Below are 20,923 nucleotides of genomic sequence, written 5' to 3'. Positions count from 1 at the left end.
AGATGTTTCTTGAATGAGTCAGTAGATCCATCAAGCGCAAAGAGCTTAAGAGCAATAGTCTGGAAGTATTTCTCTCCTCTGGTCCTGAACCGTATCTATCTATGTATTTATCTAGATATGTATCGAATCGTCTTATATTTCAGAGATGCACACCCCTAGAATCTACCCATCAGGAGAAGAGTGCTACTAGAAATGCCTCAACAGTTATATCTTTCCCACAGTCTCATCCTCATCTTATTAATTTAAGATTCATATGTACAATGTAGATCAAGGCAGTCTTTTATTCCAGACAATACCTTTAGATCAGAACAGAGTCATACATCCAGACCATTCTTATTTTATTTTAATTTATTTTTTATGAATAATTGCTGTATTGCTGTGGCTAATTGGAAAACAAACAATTTCCCAAAGGAGACCTCCTGAGGGATCAATAAAGTTCTACCTACCTACCTACCTACCTACCTACATATACATGTCTGGATTATATATTAACATCAATATCTCTAGCCAATCAGTACAATGCAGCTGCTTGAAGGAAACGCCCTCTCTCCTAGTGCAGAAGTTTTACCGATGCAGTCAGGTGAGCAACGTGTGTCTCCTCTCTCACATGGGATCCGAAGAAATTGACTGGTAGGTATGGCATATGACAAACAGCCTGTTTCCTTGATCAGAATATTAAGCAAGTATGTTTTCATTACTTCGCTCTGACCAAATTACATGTTTTTGATTGTTAAAGCGCTTTGTGGATGGTCTGAGAAAGGCGCTTTACAAATACTTACTTACTTACTTATGTACTTACTTACTTTGCTGGCTCTTCTTTTCATTCTTTGTTTTTCTTTTTTCTTTTTATTTTATTAACTTTTCGGGTTTGGGGTTTTGTTTGGGTTTGAGCCTTCCTCTGAAACCTGTCAGGATGTTGAGTGAGGCCGGGAGAACACTGAACTGTGACTTTGTTGATGTCTATTCTTGTTTATTTACTTTTGCGTTTTTAATTATTATTATTAGTAGTATTATTACATTGTAATATATTAATTTAAGCTTTCTTGCTTACTTAGAAAGACATTCCTGTTGAAGTTGAGTTGTGCAGCAATTCAGCTGACCTTAAAATATCCCAGGTTTGTCGCTACATATGTAAGAACCAGGAAGTACATTTTATTGATAGCAGTAATAACCAGAAATCGATTATTCATATACATTGCAGCTGGAACAATCACAGAACATTGTATAAACCATGATATGAAACATAATGTTCAAAATCAAGTCTGAGTCAGTTTCTCAGTGATAAAGTATACTCAGTGAGCAGGTAAAAAAGCACAGGTACTATTATAAAACAATGAAAAATAATCATTGGCATATTTGTACCTAATGTTTAACTAGTAATTAGTGATACAGTGGTAAAATGAACCAGGACACAAACATTTTATGGCTTTATTACCTCTGAAGAGTGTATAATCTACAGCTGCAGGAAGTTTCAAAGGGCACGTGTACAACAATTTAGGGTGTAATTTCTAACTGCCCCTTAGGATAAGGTATGCACAAAATCCTGATCCAGATTTGATAGGAGTATAAACCCCTGAACAATTCAAAGGATGTTTTTTTAGGTTTTTTTACCCATAGCAAAGGAACAATAATCTTTGGTCATATTTTCTATTAAATGTGAAATACCTGCATGGCTTGGTTGTTGTACACTCAAAATCACTCTGCTGCGCGCTCAACCAGTCATACACGTGCGTTCAACATGTCATACACGCGCTCAACTTCTCTGTTGCGCACTCAACATTTGTCTGCTCACAAAACCAGTCCCGCACGCTGCTGCTTGAAGCCTTTTAAACATCATTTGAACATCATTACCATGGGAGTGAACGGAGTTGTCAGAACGCTTACTAAAGTTTGACTTTATCTGACTGTTTTGTTGACATTCCCTGTAGCACAGCTTTATCTAGTGGATGCGTAACGCAACCCCAGTCAAACGTTTGACTGTATCTTTTATTCTATGCGCTTTATATTCTGGTGCGACCTATTTATGAAAACAGTTCGAAAATAGGCCATTCATTGCAGGTGCGCCTTATAATGCGCCTAATAGTGCTACGTTGAATACTATTCAATATTTTTTCATTAAAGAAGTTAATGAAATCAATGCTGCTGAGATCTGGAGGAATGGACTGTTCGCTGGAATAATGGCTCTGTGTCAGCCTGGCTACAGTGCTAAATAAGAACCTTGGGTTACTCTATAAGTTATGGGTAATAGCTGGCTCTGGCTGTCCGGAGTGCTTACTTCTATATTTTAAACTATCTTGCCTGCCTTGGTAAAATTAATCGTCTTTACGAATGTCATTGTACTATGAGTTGAGCATCCATTAGAGAGATACACTAAGATATATCTCTCATGGATACACTAAGACTAGAATTTGTACTGAAAACTGAGGGAATTGCTTCCTTAAATTTGGCTATGACACTTTCAGGCAGACATCTTTCAAGGGTGCTTCTGTTCTGTAGTGCTGGATCAGTTAAGATAAAATTAAACATTATTAATTAATAAAAGTGAATTCTAATCCATGCTTTCATTTTGGTTTTTTTCTTATCACTGAGAAGAAATCACAGATTATTCTATCTATTTCCACATTGTTTTGGATGCACAAAAGAAAAGTACCTAGATTTGTGCGTACGCACAGATTTATTTGAATATTTTTATGAGTGCAACGTCTTCTGGGTTGAGTGTACGCCTGTTTCTGTACACTCCACTTGGGTCTACTGGCCTATAAAGTAAATTATTATGAAAATGCCAAATTAACATCTCCGACTGTACTGTCAAAATTGTCGTCTGTGTGTAGAAGCAAATTATTTCTTGACAGAAAAAAGCCAGAAGATTCTTTAAGACTGTGTCGACACAATTTCGAGGCAAAAAGATTTGAGAAGAATACATTAATATTTATATTATCAATACAAACATGCAAATGCAACTTAAGTTCCTCAGAAAAAGGACATCTAGTCACCTTATATTAATAATTGGGGGTGCAGAGAAACACTCATGCTCACTTTGATAATTATTAAGAATGACCATCGTCTTCGAAGTATCTGCAGTGAATACAGCTCTAATTCGATCATAACTTTCAGTCATCAAAGAGTATGTTATGTTCAGGACACTGAATTTTACTCATTTTTGTTTTTTCAATTGTACGATGTTAAGATATAAATGTTGTCATTTTGAATGATTGAGTGAGGTAGATGTGTAACTGATGTTACCTTTTTGCTGCAGCTGGTATTTTCCTCAAATCACTAGGTCGGGTGCAGAGAACATGCTGCTGGCTGAAGGGAATGCACCCGGAACCTTTCTTATCAGGAACCGTGAAAGCCGACCAGGAGCTCTCGCACTCTCAGGTCAGTTTAACTATAATAACGACGAACATCACTGTTGTGATTGTATTGATCATTCGGTGTTCGATTGGTTCAGTGTGTTGATGGCGTGTGACTTGAAGTAAACTGTTCGTGCTCCAACCTGTTTTCATTGTCACTGCATAACGGAGTTATACAAACCCACTTAAGTCCCGCCTCTACTATTGGAGACACGACATGGTGTCAGAAGTGGGTAGCACGGAGTAGGCAGACGCTTGGAGAGTGATAGCAGCCGTTAGCAAGGGAAAGCTAACATACAAGATGAAGCAGTTCAAGCCTTTGCCGTCATTGTATATATGGTGGCATCAGGGGCAATAGATAAAGAGGAGAGTGTCAAAATTGCCATTTTGTTACATTCGGTTGGCGAGGAAGCAGTGGAAGTGTATAACACGCTCACCGTTAACTCTACTGAAGGTGAGCCAACTGTGAAGGAAACTTTAACAGCTTTCAAAGACTGAGACAGAGACCAGCTGGTATATCAATGGACAGATTCATCACAGAACTTCGCCAGAACAGAAAAGACTGTGAGTTTGGAAGATCTGAAGATGACATGATAAGAGACAAACTGAGTGAGTCGATTAAAAGGAGTAAAATGAACACATGTGAAAAGAAACAAGGAACATTCATTTGCCACAAGTGTGGGAAAAACAATCATTTTGCAAAGGTTTGCAGAGCCAGCACTGAAAAGAGCACTCTCAAAACAAGATCTTTAAATAACATTTAGAGTGAATTTGAGACACTGTACAATGGAATCATAAAAAAAAAAAGGTTCCAGAATTGATGAAAGCAAAATGTGGCATGAAACGGTCGGTGTTGGGAGATACGAAAGTCAGCTGTAAGCTTGCGAAAGTCAGCTGTAAGCTTGAGACAAACTGTCATGAGTCTACATGTTCCTCCTTGTGTTTCCGGTTTTATTGTGAAATGAGCTCCCTTCTGTGTCTGTGCTAGTCTTACTTCCCCCCTGTCTGAGTAGTTATTGTTCCCAGCTGTGTCTTGTTCGTCCCGCCCCCAGCTGTTGCTGATTGCTCCCCCCACTCTCTGTCTCGTCCTCGTCTTGACGTCATCATTGTATAGTACCCGTATGCTCATGCTAAGTATTCGTACTTCTTTCCTGCCTGTTTTCGTATTGGACCTGTTCCTGCCCCTTGACACAGAGTTTGCCTTGCCCTTGTTATTGCCTCTTGTTGCCAAATTCTGGTCTGTTGGATTACGCCTTTGCCTTCCCCTCGTAATAAAATCAAGTTTCGACAATTGAACTCTGCGCCTGGGTTTCTCCGTTCTGCACCCTGACACAAACAGAGTCTTCAGCGTTTGCTCGATACGATCAAATCCCTTGCACAGTATATATCTAATGAAGATTCACTCACTGCACCTCTCAGGGAGCTGCTGAGGAAAGATGCTACGTGGCAGTGGTGTTCTCATCACAGCCAGGCATTAAATATGCTTAAGGAAACACCCACACAAGCTCCAGTGTCGAGGTACTATGATAACAAAAAGCCGCTTACACTTCAATCAGACTCTTCAAAAGATGGGCTGGGGGCGTGTCTGATCCAAGGTGGTCGTCGAGTCTGTTATGCCTCACGTGCACTCTCAAATACTAAGAATAGGTACGCACAGATCAAGAAGGAGTTATTAGCAATCGTGTTTGCAGCTAAGAGGATCCATCAGTATGTGTATGGCAGGCAAGTAACAGTAAAATCTGATGGCCTGGCATGACCAGGGACATTAAGATGATGGTGAAGAAGTGTTGCTGCGTCAGCAGTTGCAGCAGTTGCAGCCCAGGAACCAGCCTGAGCCACTTCTTCCACATGAAGTTCTCGAGTTGCCATGAATGAAAGTAGGAGTGGTCATCTTTGAGCTAAATGGTCACTCTTATCTACTCTTACCGAACAAAACAGTAGCAGCACTAATACAGAGAATGGTAGTTTTTGCAAGGCATGGAATTCCAAAAGAAGTAATAAGTGATCATGTGCCATTTGCAAGTTACGAGATGAAAACGTTTGCTGATCCATGGGAGTTTAAACTAACTCATTCAAGCCCAGGTTTTCCCTCTTCGAATGGAATGGCTGAGCGTGCGATCAAAACAGTGAAACATTCACTTAAAAAGCAGCCCAGACTGGTACAGACTTACATATGGTCATGTCATCACTCAGGAACACACCAGTTACTGAATATGTCACCTGAACAAATGTTGATGGGAGTCCTGAGGAGCACACTACCATGTTCCACCTCGGTGCTCAAACAGTCAACACCACAAGGAATACAACGCTCTAACCGCTCGAATGATGATGCCATCTCTGCTGCCCTCTACTCAGCCCTCAACCACCTGGAGACTAAAGACTCATACATCAGAATACTGTTCATTGACTTCAGCTCAGCATTCAACACCATTATCCCCCAGCAGCTCATCCTCAAACTGGACCAGTTGGGACTCAACACCTCACTGTGCAATATACGGGGAGATTAGTTATTTATTTTTATTTATTTTCTTGAATGTCTTATTTAATGTCCTTTCAACCGTATTCATGTTTTGCATCATGGGTCAGAGAGGACCACAATTTCATTTATGCTGTATGTCTCGATTCATGCATATTTGACAATAAAAGAACTTGAACTTGAACTTGAACTTGATCTTGAGTAACTTGCCCACACTTGTCGGGAGTTTATTTATTTTAAAAAGGACAATGTGCAGTTACATTAAACAAATGGCTGCACCAGATGTAACAGCGGCACTTTATGCTCAAGGTGCAGCATTTGTTAACTGGCCTCTGTGTCATACCGAAAGTCATATTAACCCTTCTGGGACAGTAGCAATGTATTCAGCTTTTGCCTTTGTGGTCATCTGCTCAAGACCTTTTAACACAGGTCAGCTTCAGGGTTGGAACTCACCCAAATCACTCTCAAAAGATGTAGACCCCCTGTCACTCGTCTTGGTTTGGAATACACCTGAGAGCTATTTAAAATGTGTATATTCTGTCAATGAAATTGAACTCCCCAAATCCATTACTTTAAGTCTGAACTGCTATGGCATAGGAAGAGCTTCCTTTGTTCCCTTGTCTAATAACAATTTGTTTGTGTTATAAAGTATATATATGTTGATAGATGGATTGACTTTTCAATTATTAATCCCTCTGAAGATCTCCGACAATCAAGTATCTCTTGGCCAAACCATTCATTTCCCTGATGTTCTCAAACCAATGTTGTAAGTTTTGGGCAGGTAACTCTCAGATTGGGCTTGAAAACGCCTTGGGCTGTGTTATTGCAGTAACTGAGAGTTTATCTATGCTTTTCTGAGATTATGCTTCTGACTTCTAACTGGACCAGTGTCCACTGTAATCATGTGGTAAACATGTTACACAGCTTTTCAGTAGGTTCTTAATAAATACGCCTTGTCATTGATTGCCTCTCTTCTACACCTGTCTGAGGCACTAGATCTAGAAGTGTGGGGACATTACTGACCAACATGACTGCATAGGGCAACACAAAGTAGAAAAGTCTGGCCTCAAACTATGACATAAATCTCTGCATGTGTTCACACCCATCACCATGCACACTTGAAATAATTAGACTGGAAAGTACCACTGACTGACTACGAGTGTCAAATAGAATGTTTGTAACCTTCAGTCTATTTACCAGGACTTTACCACACAGCTGTCTACTCTGTCTGGAGTTGTGTCGCAGAAAACATTAAATAAAGCGATTTACTCTCTGATCATTTGTTGGGAAATTAAACTATGTTTGGCCATATTGATTACATAGATAACATCATGCTTTCTACAAAGGTGGTCAAGATGGGTAATTCTTCCAACTGTTAATCTCAAACTTTGATCACAGCCCCAGGAGTAGCATCAGACCTGTGGCCTTGATGGAGTGTGGGAATGGTTCCTTTTCAGCATCAGAATCAGAAAACTTCATTGTCATTGTTCAACACGTTGAGCAACGAGATTAAAAAAGTCTCCACATTCAGGGCTGGAGAGAAGTTTAAAGTTACTTTAAAATAAATTAAATAAAAGAGAAGAATTGTAAGAATACTACAACACCAAACAGACGGTTCCACCTACAAACGGCCTGGAAATATTTCACATGGCTAGGATTTTTATATTGCACTTGCGGTATAATAAGTTATCAAGCAGAGTTTATAAGTTATTTAGCAGCATTGAGTAAAACTATGGCGGATGGGTAGAAGCTGTTTTTTGAGTCTGTTTGTCCGTGATATAGGCAGACGCTCTAACATTCCATTTCCGGGGGAAGAGAGGTCTAGGAGGATCCTGTCGGCACTCTTGAGGCAACAGGAGTTATGAAGCTCTTCCAGTGAGGGGAGACTACCACCGACTATCTGCTGGACAGTGTGTGTGACCCTCTTTCCTCTGTACCACTGTGCAGCTGGAAAACCATGCACAGAGGCAGTAGCTCAGGACGCTCTTTTTGCTGCTGCTGTAAAAATATACCAGAAGTCTCTCAGTGAGTTATTTTTCCTGAGAACCCTCAGGAAGTATAGCCTCTTCTGGGCCTTCCCTACCAGCTCCGCAATGTGCTGAGTGCTATAAGCTGTTGTCCAAGACAGCGTGGGGAATCCCTTTGTATGTTAGCTTGATGGTTGAAATAAACCCCATTGTGACAAAATAATATGTAAAACACCACTCCAGCTAAATTTGACAAAGAAGAAAAAATAGGATTAATTAGAAGAAAACTGAAATAAGGCACAAATATCTGTGTTGATTCTGATTGAGTCTGGTTAGTAAAGTCTGTCAAAACTAATACCATTACGGTTTTGGCACCCATCTAAAAACTTACTTAGAGTTGGTTAGCTTACAGTGTGAGCAAGGATGACCCAAAGCTAGATGGATAAATATGGATATAACACACAGTACACAACACAAATGTAAGTCAGATTAAATATATAAAGCTTATAAAAAAGCTTTGGGATTTAGTTTCAGTAGATCAGTAGTGACTCAAAGATGGCAACACCCCTCACTCTCTAGTTCAAATGTATTAAAATGCTCTATTATTTGGACACCAGCACATTGAAACAGAATTCAGTGTTTTTGTACATTCAATTTATATTCAATTATACTAGCAGTGTTTCATATATCTTACTGCAGATTGTACCTTAGATGTTAACAGTTATTTTGTTTTGATTTTAACATTCATGTCAGCGTTTGTTTGATTTTTTGATACTTAATTTGTTTGCAGTGCTTGACATTGGGAGAGTTATTCATTACAAACTGAGGGAAACAGAGAGCGGGGCCTACTATGTGTCAGAAACAACGGCACAATTTGACACTCTGAAGCAGATGGTGCAATATTACTCCACAAAGACTCTTGGAACTCGTACACTTCTGGGAAAACCATGCAAAAAGGTGAACTTTTAATTGATAATTTCTATCCAATACTCTGTTTCTTTCTTCTTCAACTCTGCTAACTCCCAAACTGACAAAGAATGTTTTACTTTTCTTTTTTTTTACTTCAAGGTAAAACGGTTTCACTTTATGAGAAAACATTTTCACATTAGATATTCAATGTTTATAGGCTATCCCTCCCTTATTTTAAAGATATGCTAGTAGAAAAAGACACAACCAGTGGAAATTATAAATTGAAGTTGATCATAGGTCTGTGGTCCTTGTGTCTTTTGGTTATTCAATTTTCATTTAAAAAACAAAACAATGGCAAAAGAGGACCCCAAAGAGGATTTTCAGCCCGAATCATAAGAAGATTTTGTGCTGAAAATTGTCCTAGTTTAAGGGGGCTGACTCACACTTGGAGATCGAGGTTGCAAAATCTATCACTGAGGTAAAAACTTCTGCATATTTTAGTGTGTGTATATGTAGGGTTGTTTGCTTGTATGTCTAAATGCTGAAATGTAAACGTCTGAAAATTAAATGATAAAAAAAAGTATCAAAGATCAAAAATTGTTCAAGAAATCTAATGTAATTATAAATGTGAATTGGCTTTCATCTAGGTAGAAGGATGATGAAGGGGTATCTTGCCACAAAAGGTATACGTGCATCAGAAACACGTGGATCCATGCTAAGAACTATTCATCAACCTCACCATGAATCAATATTACTTTCTCAGTCTTCATTTGTTACATAAATGTTGTGTTGGTGACGTTGTCATTAAAGATCTTTGTAAACCCACCAACTATACTGAATATTTAGTTTATATTAGAGAGGCGGTTTATACAAATCATTATGAAGACACTTTGGAAGTATAAGGAATGGAGAGACACAAAGACAAATAAGCAGACAAGCAGAAGACGTTGTAACACACAGACAGACAAAACAACAGAGAGACCACCTCCCCACCCCCCTTCAATTTTATCATTGAAAATCCAATGACCAAAAGTTACACTGACCAATGTTTTTTGTATTTTTTTCAATATGCATGGCAGGTTTTTCAAAACCAAATACGGGGCGTTTTCATTAGAATACAGCAATAAAATTAGGTTTGCCTTGATTTCCTATTGTGGATTTTTGTAGTCGCAGAAAATAATAATAATGCAATGTATGTTCATCTGAAACTAATGTTACTTATGGAGGACCTTTATATCGTGGAACTACACTCATTATTATTATTTTTTCTTTCCTCTACATTCTTTTATATCAATATTTTCATAAACATTTTGTAATCACTTCGTAATAACAACTTTATGTAACTTATAAAGATCATCCATATCATTCTTCTCTGTATCTTTTCCCACTTTTTAAATGAAATATTGAACCCTGTTCAATAAATAGAATAGAAAACGTTTATTCATCCCCAGAGGGGAAACACACTTTTACAAAAGCACAATGAAAATAAAGTGCAAGGAAAAAAAGAAATAATAAAAGAGATTATAAAATAAAAGAAAATGATCTTAAAAATATACAAATTATTAACACTATTAACAGAATAAAATAAAATAAAATAAAATAAAATAAAATAAAATAAAATAAAATAAAATAAAATAAAATAAAATAAAATAAAATAAAATAAAATAAAAAAATAAAATAAAAACACATGAGAAGAAAAACACACTACGGATTAACATCAGGATATTTAAAGTAAAGAGTTAAATATCCTGACACCAGTTGGGATGAAGGACCTTCTATAACGCTCCGTCCTACACTGGGGGTGCCTGAGCCTGCCACTGAAGGAGCCAGCTCCTCCACACATGTACAACATGTGTAAATAATGTCCTTATAATACCAATATTATTAACAACCCATTGCTATATACATACATGTATATATATATATACAGTATATATGTATATATATATGTATATATATATGTATATAGCAATGGGTTGTTAATAATATTTGAAATTCTGAGGTGTTTTTTCTGTGCAACGACAATAAAAGAGAGTCTAAAGTCTCTAAGTCAGGGGTCACCAACCATTTTGAACCTGAGGGCTACTTCATGGGTACTGAGTCATACGAAGGGTACCAAGTTTGCACCCTTTTGCTCAGGTTGCCTTTAGCTATATATTATTATTAATGATTAATGACACTCATCTATGTGAAGACACTTGCCAGTGACAAAACCTTTTTTTTTACAAATCATTAACTATGTATTGCACCTTGTATGAAAAAGTTATCAATTATGTAAAGTTTAAGAAAAATCAACTTATATATTTAAAATACATCTAATCACATTTTGAACTAATGACCAAGTCTGCTGCATTTTTATAAAATTATATCGGTTACATTTCATGAACACTATTAAATTGAACACAATGTATTCTATTTTTGATTCAGCTTTGCAACTGACACCATCTGGTATCTCTTTCTTTGTTGGCGGGAAGACTGGCATTGCATGCTGTTCACCAGTGTATTGTAGGCTGGTGTGTAACTTCACACTGCAACCCTGAGTGAGTCTTGCAGGTGTGCATCAGTGGGGAGGGTTCTTTATTTGTTCTAGATGAAGTTTATGTCAGAAAATGCTGATTCACAGAGATAGGTTGAACAAAACAGGCTGGCAACCTTCATAGCTGCTGCACTTACACCCCTGTACTTTTCTGTGTCAACAAGGCTCCAAAAGTTTGGTGCAGCCTGGTGGGCTTTGAGGTGCAGGTCATTTTGCAATGTTTCAATTTCAATCTCCACCAGTCCAGCATCCAAGTTGAACGTTGCACTAAGTTGCTCAGCAATGTCAGTAATGTCCTTGTTAATGAAAGGATTGGAGATGAATGAGACACATGGCTCAAGGTGATCAAGGTCACAAAAGATATCCTCAAATTATTTTCCAAGTCTCTTTATGTCCTTTTCTGCAACTTCGTCCAATGCCTCATATACAGAAGCATTGTCTTTCAGTAATAACTACAAAGAGGGAAAGTGCAGCATTCTATTGCTCTGTAAATGCACAGAGAAAAAGTCCATCTTGGCTTTAAATGCATTTGCCTTGCAGCTTGCCGTTCAAGTGGTTTACTTTCCCAGTAATGGCCGTTAGAAATGCGAGGTCAGGTGTCCATTCTGTGTCCTCTAGCAGGTAAGAGGTCTTCTCCTTTGGATTACATGAACTCCTTGATTTCAACAAAAATGGACAGAAAATGAAGCAAAACTCCTCCTCTGCTCAGCCATCGGATTTCTGTATGTAGCAGCAGGTCCCCATATTCTGCTGACATCTTCTACAATAGCACCTACAATATCCTGTGCTGTTCCGCTTTGGAGCGGATGCTGTTGATGATTTTCACAACGGGAGTCATCACATGCTCAAAGCCAATCACTTTTGCACATAACGCCTGCTGGTTAATAATACAGTGGCAACTTTTGGGAAGCCTGAGTCACTTTTATTGTACGCGATGAAACCTGCATGTTGGCCGATTACACCAGGAGCCCTGTCTGTATTCAGCACAACTAGCTTTTCCAGTGGTACCTTTTTCTGTGTGACAAACTTCTTCACTTCGTTGTAAACGTCAACTCCCCTCGTAGTTGTCTATAGTGCCAGGAGTTCTTCTTTTGTGGATAAATTTTCAAACACCATCCTGATAAAGACTGGCGGCTGTGTTGTACTGCTGTTGTCCACGGACTCGTCGCACTGGATGTTAAAGCACCTGCACCGCGCCAGATCCCGGTCCAGCTGCTCGGCCAGGTTAGTGGACATAGCTGACACCCGTCTAGTCATCGTCGACGCCCCCAGTTGGACATCGGAGAGAGTGGAGATTAGATCGGTTCCATTTTTCCCGTCTTTAAATACAGTGTTGGCAATAATCATCATTGCTTCTTTGAAAATGTATCCGTCCGGCCTTCTTCTTCTTTATCAGAAAATGTGCCGCTCTAAACATGCTTTGGTTGCTTTTTGGAGTTCTTTGCCGGCTTCGTTCAAAATAATTCTTCCTCCCATTCATTGTGAAAATAACAAGTTCTCTTCCTTTTTCCTTTCTTTCCTTGTTTTTGGGGTAAGAACGTGCATTCAGCTCCCCATCATTGCTGTTCCCGCACTCACCTTTGAACTAGAATAGGTCGAGTACGACTAAATGATCTAGTCTTTAATGTATTATACAAATATTTTTGATTATTTTATTGTAAAGATCTTGTCACTTTCATATACATAAAAATGCAAGTGTGATTAAAAAATAATTAATTAAAAATATTTTTTAGACGCAGCTCACTGGTGCTGAGTTGTGCTATTTTTAGAACAGGGCTGTGGGCGCCTCATATGGTCCTTGCGGGCGGCACATCATACAGCAGCTCTGGGACGAATATTACTTTCTTTTTTCTAGTTGTTCCGATCACTCCTGATATCTATGATGTTACCTTGCCCTTATTCTCTGTCTGGTCTTTCACAAACTTTACCACTGGTCTGGAAAAGTGCTACTTACTCCAAGCTCTTACACCCCTCTAATCTGATCTCTCAAAGTCCTCCTGTGTAAACCTTATCTAAAGACAAGCGGCATTAAAGTCAAACCTTCTTTAATGGCTGGTTGTAAATTATAAATGAGACTTGATTACAGATTTACATTCAAACATGAACTTTTAGTCAATGGAAGAGAGAGCTTTATAGGTTTTGTATTCATGTTTGTGGAAGAGCATGTTGGTTTTTGTTGGACTTTGTTTCCTATGTTATTGGCCAATGATGATGACAATTTCACACAAAAAACATCTTTGTCTTAGTTATTAAGTGTGATGTAGGAACATGTAGCAACCTTTCGTGTTATTGACCATTTCAGTGTGTCCTGCAATAGTTGAACTACCTCACAAAGAATAAATAAGTTGTTGTTGTGGGTTACAAGTGTGTGAACATACAAAATAAACAAGGTTCCATATTTTATTTGAAAAGGGCGATATGATACAGAGGGGAATTTGACCCAGAAATTTCAATTAACATGATGTAAATGATCTTTATAAATCAAGTAAATTTAGTTTCCCATCAGACTGGTTATTACGAAGTCATTACAAAATGTTTATAAAATATTGCATAAAATGATTGATTTTAAAGAATTTAGAGGAACATTTAAAAATATAATGAGTGTAGTAACATGATATGAAGGTCCTTCATAAGTGACATTTGGTGACTATCAGAGTTTCAATTACGAAATTATTACAAAAATCTTGTTTAGCTACAGCGGTTTGTCTTTTGTCTGACAGTTATTTTAGGATATTTAACAACATCTAACACATCGTTGCGCTTTGCCTCCACAACAAACAGAAGTAAATGAAATTTGCTATCATAAAGTTTGTGTGAAAATATGCGCAAAGATTAACTTGCTTTTAATGAATGAGACCCAATATGTTTTAAAGCCATTGCATATTATCTGTACATGGATGGATGTTAGTTACCTTAAAGTTTAATTGAGCACTAATGTATTATTTACTCTGACATTATATTAAATTTGAGGAAATGTCAGTGAGAAGAGATTTTGGGATAATATTCTTTTCGTTACATTTCCTAGGGTACGCCATCATCAAATCTGTGAATGTTGACTTGAAAAATAATAGAATACTGCTTCCGGTTTTCTTTGTAACTTTTGTCATGCAAATTTCATTTTGAATAACACACATTGTATTCTTCATGTTTTTTCTGGGAGCACTGCAATCCAGAATTAGGAAAACAACACAAATTCCAACTATGTGGCTGAATTTTAATAGAAAATGACATACTAATGTTTTCACATGATACGTGTGTTTAATAGATGGAAGTCCAATGGGAAATTGATCGCAGGTCCATCGAACTGCTGCGAAAGTTGGGAGAGGGTCATTTTGGAGAAGTGTTTGAAGGTTTGTTAAATGGGACCAATTTAGTTGCTGTGAAGACTCTCAAGCAAGGTACAAATTTCAGTCGACTCGTTCTCTTGTTGCTATCATCACTTAATAACTGTCTGTACAGGAACTATGGACAAAGAGAACTTTATCAGAGAAGCAGAGATCATGAAGAGACTGCGGCACAAAAATCTTGTACAGCTTGATGCCGTGTGCACCATGAGGGAGCCCTTCTACATCATCACAGAGCTGATGAAGAACGGAAGTCTCCTAGAGTACCTACAGAGTAAGACCTTGCACCGAGCAAAAATATAAATACACCGGTATACGTTTTAATTTATGATTAATGAATCCATGTACAAATACGTGTAATAATGAGTAAGAAATTGCTAAAAAAAACAACAACAAAAAAACCCACCTTGTTTTGTGAAAACTAAACGTCAACAGAATGAGTCAACAAATAATGTTTTATTTGAGGCCAAATTGAAGTTTTAAAATATTGTATTGTATTTTTCTTAGTCTTATCTCTTTTTTTTATACGACTGAAATTAAAACCATTTCTGGTCTTACCTTTATCTGTAAATAAATTTCATACGCCTGTCCTTCGCCACACAAACTTCTGTTACTTTGTTGGAAAAGTCCACCTTATTATTAATTAAATTAATATTATTATTATTACTTAAACGTCTTAAGATGTTTCTTGAAGGAGTCAGTAGACTCCATCAAGCGCAAAGAGAGAGGAAGATTGTTCCAAAGCTTAAGAGCAACAGCCTTGAAGGATTTCTCTCCTCTGGTCCGGAAGCGTGTGGGAGGAACTATCAGTAGAGTCTGATCCACAGACCTCAGAGCCCGAGCTGGGGTGTAAGGCTGGATCAGATCAGTGATGTAAGGAGGAGCTTGACCATGAATAGCTCTGAAAGTAAGAACCAGAATTTTAAAGTTGATCTCTGAAAGTCCGCTAAACTTGAGGTACAAAGACTTCACCTCAGGGATCTGATGACTATGAAATGATGGAAATGACAGATCTGATTTCATACGGAAACTGGAGTAAAAAGAGTAAATAAGAAAGCCCCCAAAGCGGCATCCATGAGAAGTTTCAGTCTGGCTTTAAACATCACTCTACGGAGATGGCCTTACTGAAAGTGTCCATTGATGTCGGCTGATTCGAGTAAATGCACTAATCCGTTGCTCTTAGATCTGTCCTCAGCCTTTGACACAGTTGATCACTAGATCCTGCTGAGAAGACTGAGGGATAATGTGGGACTGTCGTGGGTTCTGTGTTACAGTTGTTCTCCTCATACTTTTCTGGGTGCAGTGTGCTGCTGACATCCGAAGCTCTGTAGACAGGAGGTGAAGTCTTTGGTGAGGGGCAGGGAGTTGTTATCCATGTGGATGTTAAAATCACCCAGTATTATTGTGTTAAGTGAGAGAGATTACAGATGTGTAAGGAAGGCGGCAAAGTCATTTAAAAAAGCACTATTGGATTTTGGGGGCAGTAAACAGTGATGATAATGGTAGGAGTAGGACTAGACAACTTGCACACTGCCGATTCGAATGTGCTGCATGGTACAGACCCAAGAGTGAAGAATCCCGAGCGACGGTGTAAGACAAGTGGTGCTGAGACTCTCCAGTTCTCACGGTAAAGTACAGCTAGCCTGAGCCGCGATGTTTTGAAATGTAAACAAACCTGGCCGAAGTGGAATCGTTCAGAGTGTCTTTGGGTTGCCATGTTTCGTTTAAACAGAAAAAGTCAATCTTACATTCAGTTATGAGCTCCCTTGCCAGTTAGTGATCAGATGTTGAGCATTGCAAAGTTTAGCTGGGAACAGTCACAGCTGACGGTGGTGTTAGCCTGCCGGGCTAGGCGGGCTAACACAGAGTGGTTGACAGCCCCGAAGGGAAGCTTATTGGATTGGCTATTATATTGGATTGATATATTCATATGTTTTCAGCATTATTCACAAACATATGAAGTTTAAAAAAGGTATGTTTTAATAATTATTTATTTATTTATTTACCATAAAGTTTAGAGAGAACTCTCCAGATTTAAGTATGGCTCAAGAGCGAATAATCCCGACGTTATAAAAAAAGGTGCTGTAATGACCAATTGGCCTGCCTTTTGTTGCTTCGGATTGGTTTATATTGCGTCAGGCCTTCCATGATTGGTTAGATTCACGCAAAACCGTAACAATGTTTATTATCATGAAAAGATCAATATTGAGTATTAAATGGGTCAATTTAAGCGTGAGAAAGACAAATAATATTTTATATAACGCCAAAATGTAGTTTTTTAATAATTATTTTTCTTAGTCTTATATTGGCGACATTCAGAGATACGGTAATTGCCGTGCGTCAATTGCATGTAGCAACGCAGTTTGTGATGGATTGCACATCGACAGGTGAGGCTCTGACTCACCTGCCACCACTGAGCGCATGTCCCAGCCCTACAGGGAAATTACAAAAAAGGAATATGGTCAAAAATGTCTTGCAATGGCTGAAGTCTGTGAATTCCACTTTGAAGCTTATTGTTGTATGATCTAGTGATGCAAGAGGCACAGTGGAGGCTCCTGAACAGCAAGGAACTGTCTACTTAGAGCCTTTTTTATCTAAAAGATGTTACAAGCTTATTAGACAATAAGATTAAGCAATATTTTTTTCCTCAGGACTGTGACATAATACATCACTATCAGTGTTTTTATTATTATAATGTATATGATTCTTAATAAACATTCAGTTATAAGTGTTACAAAAAGTATTTTCTGAAAAAATAATGAATGTAAAACATTTGCATGCGACTCCAGAGGACAACGGCAGCACTCTACGTATCTCTGACCAGATTGAGATGGCATCTCAGGTGGCTGCAGGCATGGCTTTCCTAGAGCTTCAAAATTACATCCACAGAGACCTGGCAGCAAGGAACGTCCTGGTGGGGGAGAACAACATCTGCAAGGTGGCAGATTTTGGCCTAGCCCGGGTCATCATGGTAATGTTATTTAAAAGAAAGTTCTTTAGAAATTAAAATATTAAAATAAATATAACATAAACATTAAAAATGGAAAATCTGTCCACACAATGTTTGAATATATATTATGGAAGAGGACATCATATTTTACAATCTGTTTTGTTTTTTAAGAAAGGGGATGTCTACAACACCAGAGCGGGAACTCCGTTCCCAGTGAGATGGACCGCTCCTGAGGCCTTTGACACCAACAAGTATACCATTAAGTCTGATGTGTGGTCTTTTGGAATCTTACTGTATGAGATCATGACATTTGGACAGATGCCGTATCCAGGTAAGAGTTGATGCAAACTTTGTAACTTGTTGTCTGCTGATCTGTCAACTAAATTTTCTAAACTCTATAACCTATTTTCAGGTATGACAAGTAACAAGGTGATGAACAAAGTCTTTTCCGGGTACAGGATGCCATGCCCTCCCCACTGCCCCAAAGTTATGTATGATTCCATGATGGAATGTTGGAATCAGAATGAGCAAGAACGGCCCCAATTCCAAACTTTGCAGTTGAGACTAAAAGGTTTCCTTCATCTGGACCTCACATCTTAAGACGATACTAGCTGTTTTAGAAATGTATCCTGAAAACCTGATTAAGGATTTTTTAATTTGTGCTCAGTTTCATTTGTCAGGTTGTGGCTACAGGTGTTGCAGCTGAATACACAATTAATGCAGGTGTAACTTCTAGATCTACCACTAGAATTCAGTTTTTAATTGAATTAGACCGAAATGTACAGTGTCATATTGTGTATGCTGCATATTCAAGTAAATCATTATTTTAGAGATAAAAAATTAGATCAGCATCTTGAATTAATACTATTCATAAAACGTAAACGATTCAGTTTTTTAGTCAGTCAGTCTAATTTACAGTGGCTACAGAGCACCAGCATGCTGATCCTGATACATGCTGAAAGTCAGTAGTGAATTCGGTAACTGCTGCTAGATGGCACTGCTGGCGAGCAGACCATGGGTCCATTACCTTTGCAATTTCAAATGTCAAAGGCGTTTGGTCAAAACTGGTAGTAATATGCGGCCCCTTCAGTAGAAAACGAAAAATCTGTGCCAAGTAGTTGCTAGGTTCCCGGTTGAAAAAAATGTTTGCGTTCGCTCTCTCGCCACCTCATCTAAAGCCACATCTGATGCATCGATAGTGAGAGCAATGGGCAGCCGAGAACAGGGTGTGCTAGGAGTGCCACATTAGCCAGAGTAGTCTTTGTCCCGTCAAAAGCCTGGATCGTTTCCAGTGTCCAGTAAACTTTGTCCTTTACTTTCTCCAGCCTTATGGCTTTATAAAGCAGTTGAATGAGTCACATCTGGCAAAAAACTATTTTTGTTGACCATACCCCAAAAGTCCTAAAGCGACCTGACCAAAACTGGACGAGTAAAGTCCACAACTGCTTGCACTTTCAACAGCAAAGGATGCACACCCTATGAGGAAATACGATGGCCCAAAAAAATTGATTACTGACAACCCAAAGTTACACTTGGCTAAAGTTGGCAATCAAACCATGCTAATCAAGGCACCGTAAAACCTGCCTAAGGAGTGACAAATGCGCATTGGCAGAGGTACTGGCCAACAAAATGTTATAATAGATTAAATCAAGGTCTCGCAGCACAGAGTCCATCAAACGCTGAAAGGTGTTTACTGCCCCTTTTAAGGCCTAACAGCATTTTTAGGAAGTCAAAGAGCCTGAATGGTGTGATCACAGCGGTCTGGGGAACATCCAACCGCACAGGAACCTTATGCTAACCCTGCACCAAATCAAGTAGAAAGTAGAAAGTAGAAAAGTAGAAAAAACGCACATGCCCAGGAAAATTGAAAAATCCTGAATATGCGGAATGGAATAACGTGAAGTGATGTTGTTGAAACGTTAAAAGTCCTTTCAGGTTAGCCAAGAACTGTCCGCCTTGGGCACCATGTGTAGTGGTGACAGCTCAGGCTGTTCGAGCGCCGTACAATCCTCAACCGTTCCATCATAGCAAACTCACCTTTAGCCGTAGCCTATGGATTTAGGTTTGTCTCAATAATATTTGTAACTGTACAGAGGGTGATCTGCAAATATGTAATGGTTGCACATGTGTTGTGATATACATAAATGTAAAATGCATATTTGTAACTTGTATTTTTGTATTTAAAGAAAATATTGGTATTTTAAAATATATAATTTTACAAAACAAAAAAATAAATGTGTAAAACTTTCTGTGTGTGAAACTACATTTACATGTGGATCAGCAATTACAAGGATTCTCTATTTACATGAGTTGCAATTACACAGATTCGCCACTTACAAGTCTTGTTTATTCTCAGAAAATCATAGCCCAAAATCTGACCAGTAAATCTTCTTGCAATTCATATAATAGCCACTAGATGTCAGCGTTGTAATCTACATTGACTCTAAACAATCAGCAACATCAGTCACAATCGTCTGTTAGTGCAAACTATTTACCTTGTTTTGAAGTAGACAAACTAGACCTTTTGATCAGTATGCAAATCGTGATTGAGGTCAACTTGACAGATTTTGTTTGGTGGATTTGATCTGGTAGAGTAAAACTATCCGACACATCCGGGATCACAGTCAAGCCATCAGACGAAGATTTGGAGTGCGTGTAATGACAAATCATTATGGTAGCGTGAAAGAAATGCCCGGGAGAAAACGAAAGTAAAATGAAATCTTTTATTCAGGTTTCTACGAATTAAAACATCTTCTCTCTGACATGAACTATAATCTGTCCCCACACGTCACTAGCCGGAATGGCTTATGTTTAAAATGTGTAGCTTTGAACTAGAGGTTTTTGGATTGAGTCCCGCCTCGGTTGTGTCTTATCATAACAAAGTTATCTCAAGACACTTTAAAGTTTAGGTAAGACTATAGTGGAGAAAGGAAAAACAGATCCCAGCAACTCACTAATGAGTAAAGCACAGTGTGGCTAGGCAAGAAAAGACTTCCTTTTAGAAGGCAGTAACCGGGAGCAGAACCAGACTCATTTTTGATGGCCTCCTGCTGTGACTGTCTGGGAGGAGGGATGGACGGAGAGAAGAGTGAGGGGGAATACATTGAGTGAAAAGAGGAGAATATAGAAGAGTCCATGAAAGTGCTGGAGACAACTTTGGATCCGATGATGCGGTGGAGATCCTGGATCTGTACGATGTTGTTGTTCAACTCGTTAGTTTTTATAGGAGACACACAACACCGCTAACAGCCATTAGGGATTCCAAAACCTTTTTTTTTCTCTCCCGATTCCCCACACACTTCCAACCATGTCAACAGTACAGTACACCAAAGTGGTCATCAGGTTCTACTACATCCCCCTCTTTTAGCTGTTAAAGTATTCATTGAAC

The 20,923-nt window shown here is 38.5% G+C and overlaps 1 protein-coding gene across 1 annotated transcript; it reads left to right on the top strand.

Moving 5' to 3' along the window:
* Positions 1 to 601: 601 nt before the first annotated feature.
* Positions 602 to 18,135, top strand: LOC148061025 (tyrosine-protein kinase FRK-like). The gene is given in 8 exon segments (XM_087812210.1): positions 602 to 630; positions 3,257 to 3,378; positions 8,587 to 8,789; positions 14,507 to 14,639; positions 14,701 to 14,859; positions 17,375 to 17,556; positions 17,707 to 17,866; positions 17,948 to 18,135. Coding segments are annotated over 8 exon segments (1,170 nt in total). The 5' UTR covers positions 602 to 607.
* The last annotated feature ends 2,788 nt before the right edge of the window (positions 18,136 to 20,923 follow it).

This window comes from Callionymus lyra, chromosome 17 (assembly GCF_982586985.1).
Source record: "Callionymus lyra chromosome 17, fCalLyr1.hap1.1, whole genome shotgun sequence".
In the NCBI taxonomy this organism is placed as follows: domain Eukaryota; kingdom Metazoa; phylum Chordata; class Actinopteri; order Syngnathiformes; family Callionymidae; genus Callionymus; species Callionymus lyra.
Note: the sequence above shows the minus strand (reverse complement) of the source record. Positions and strands in the feature narration are given on the sequence as shown.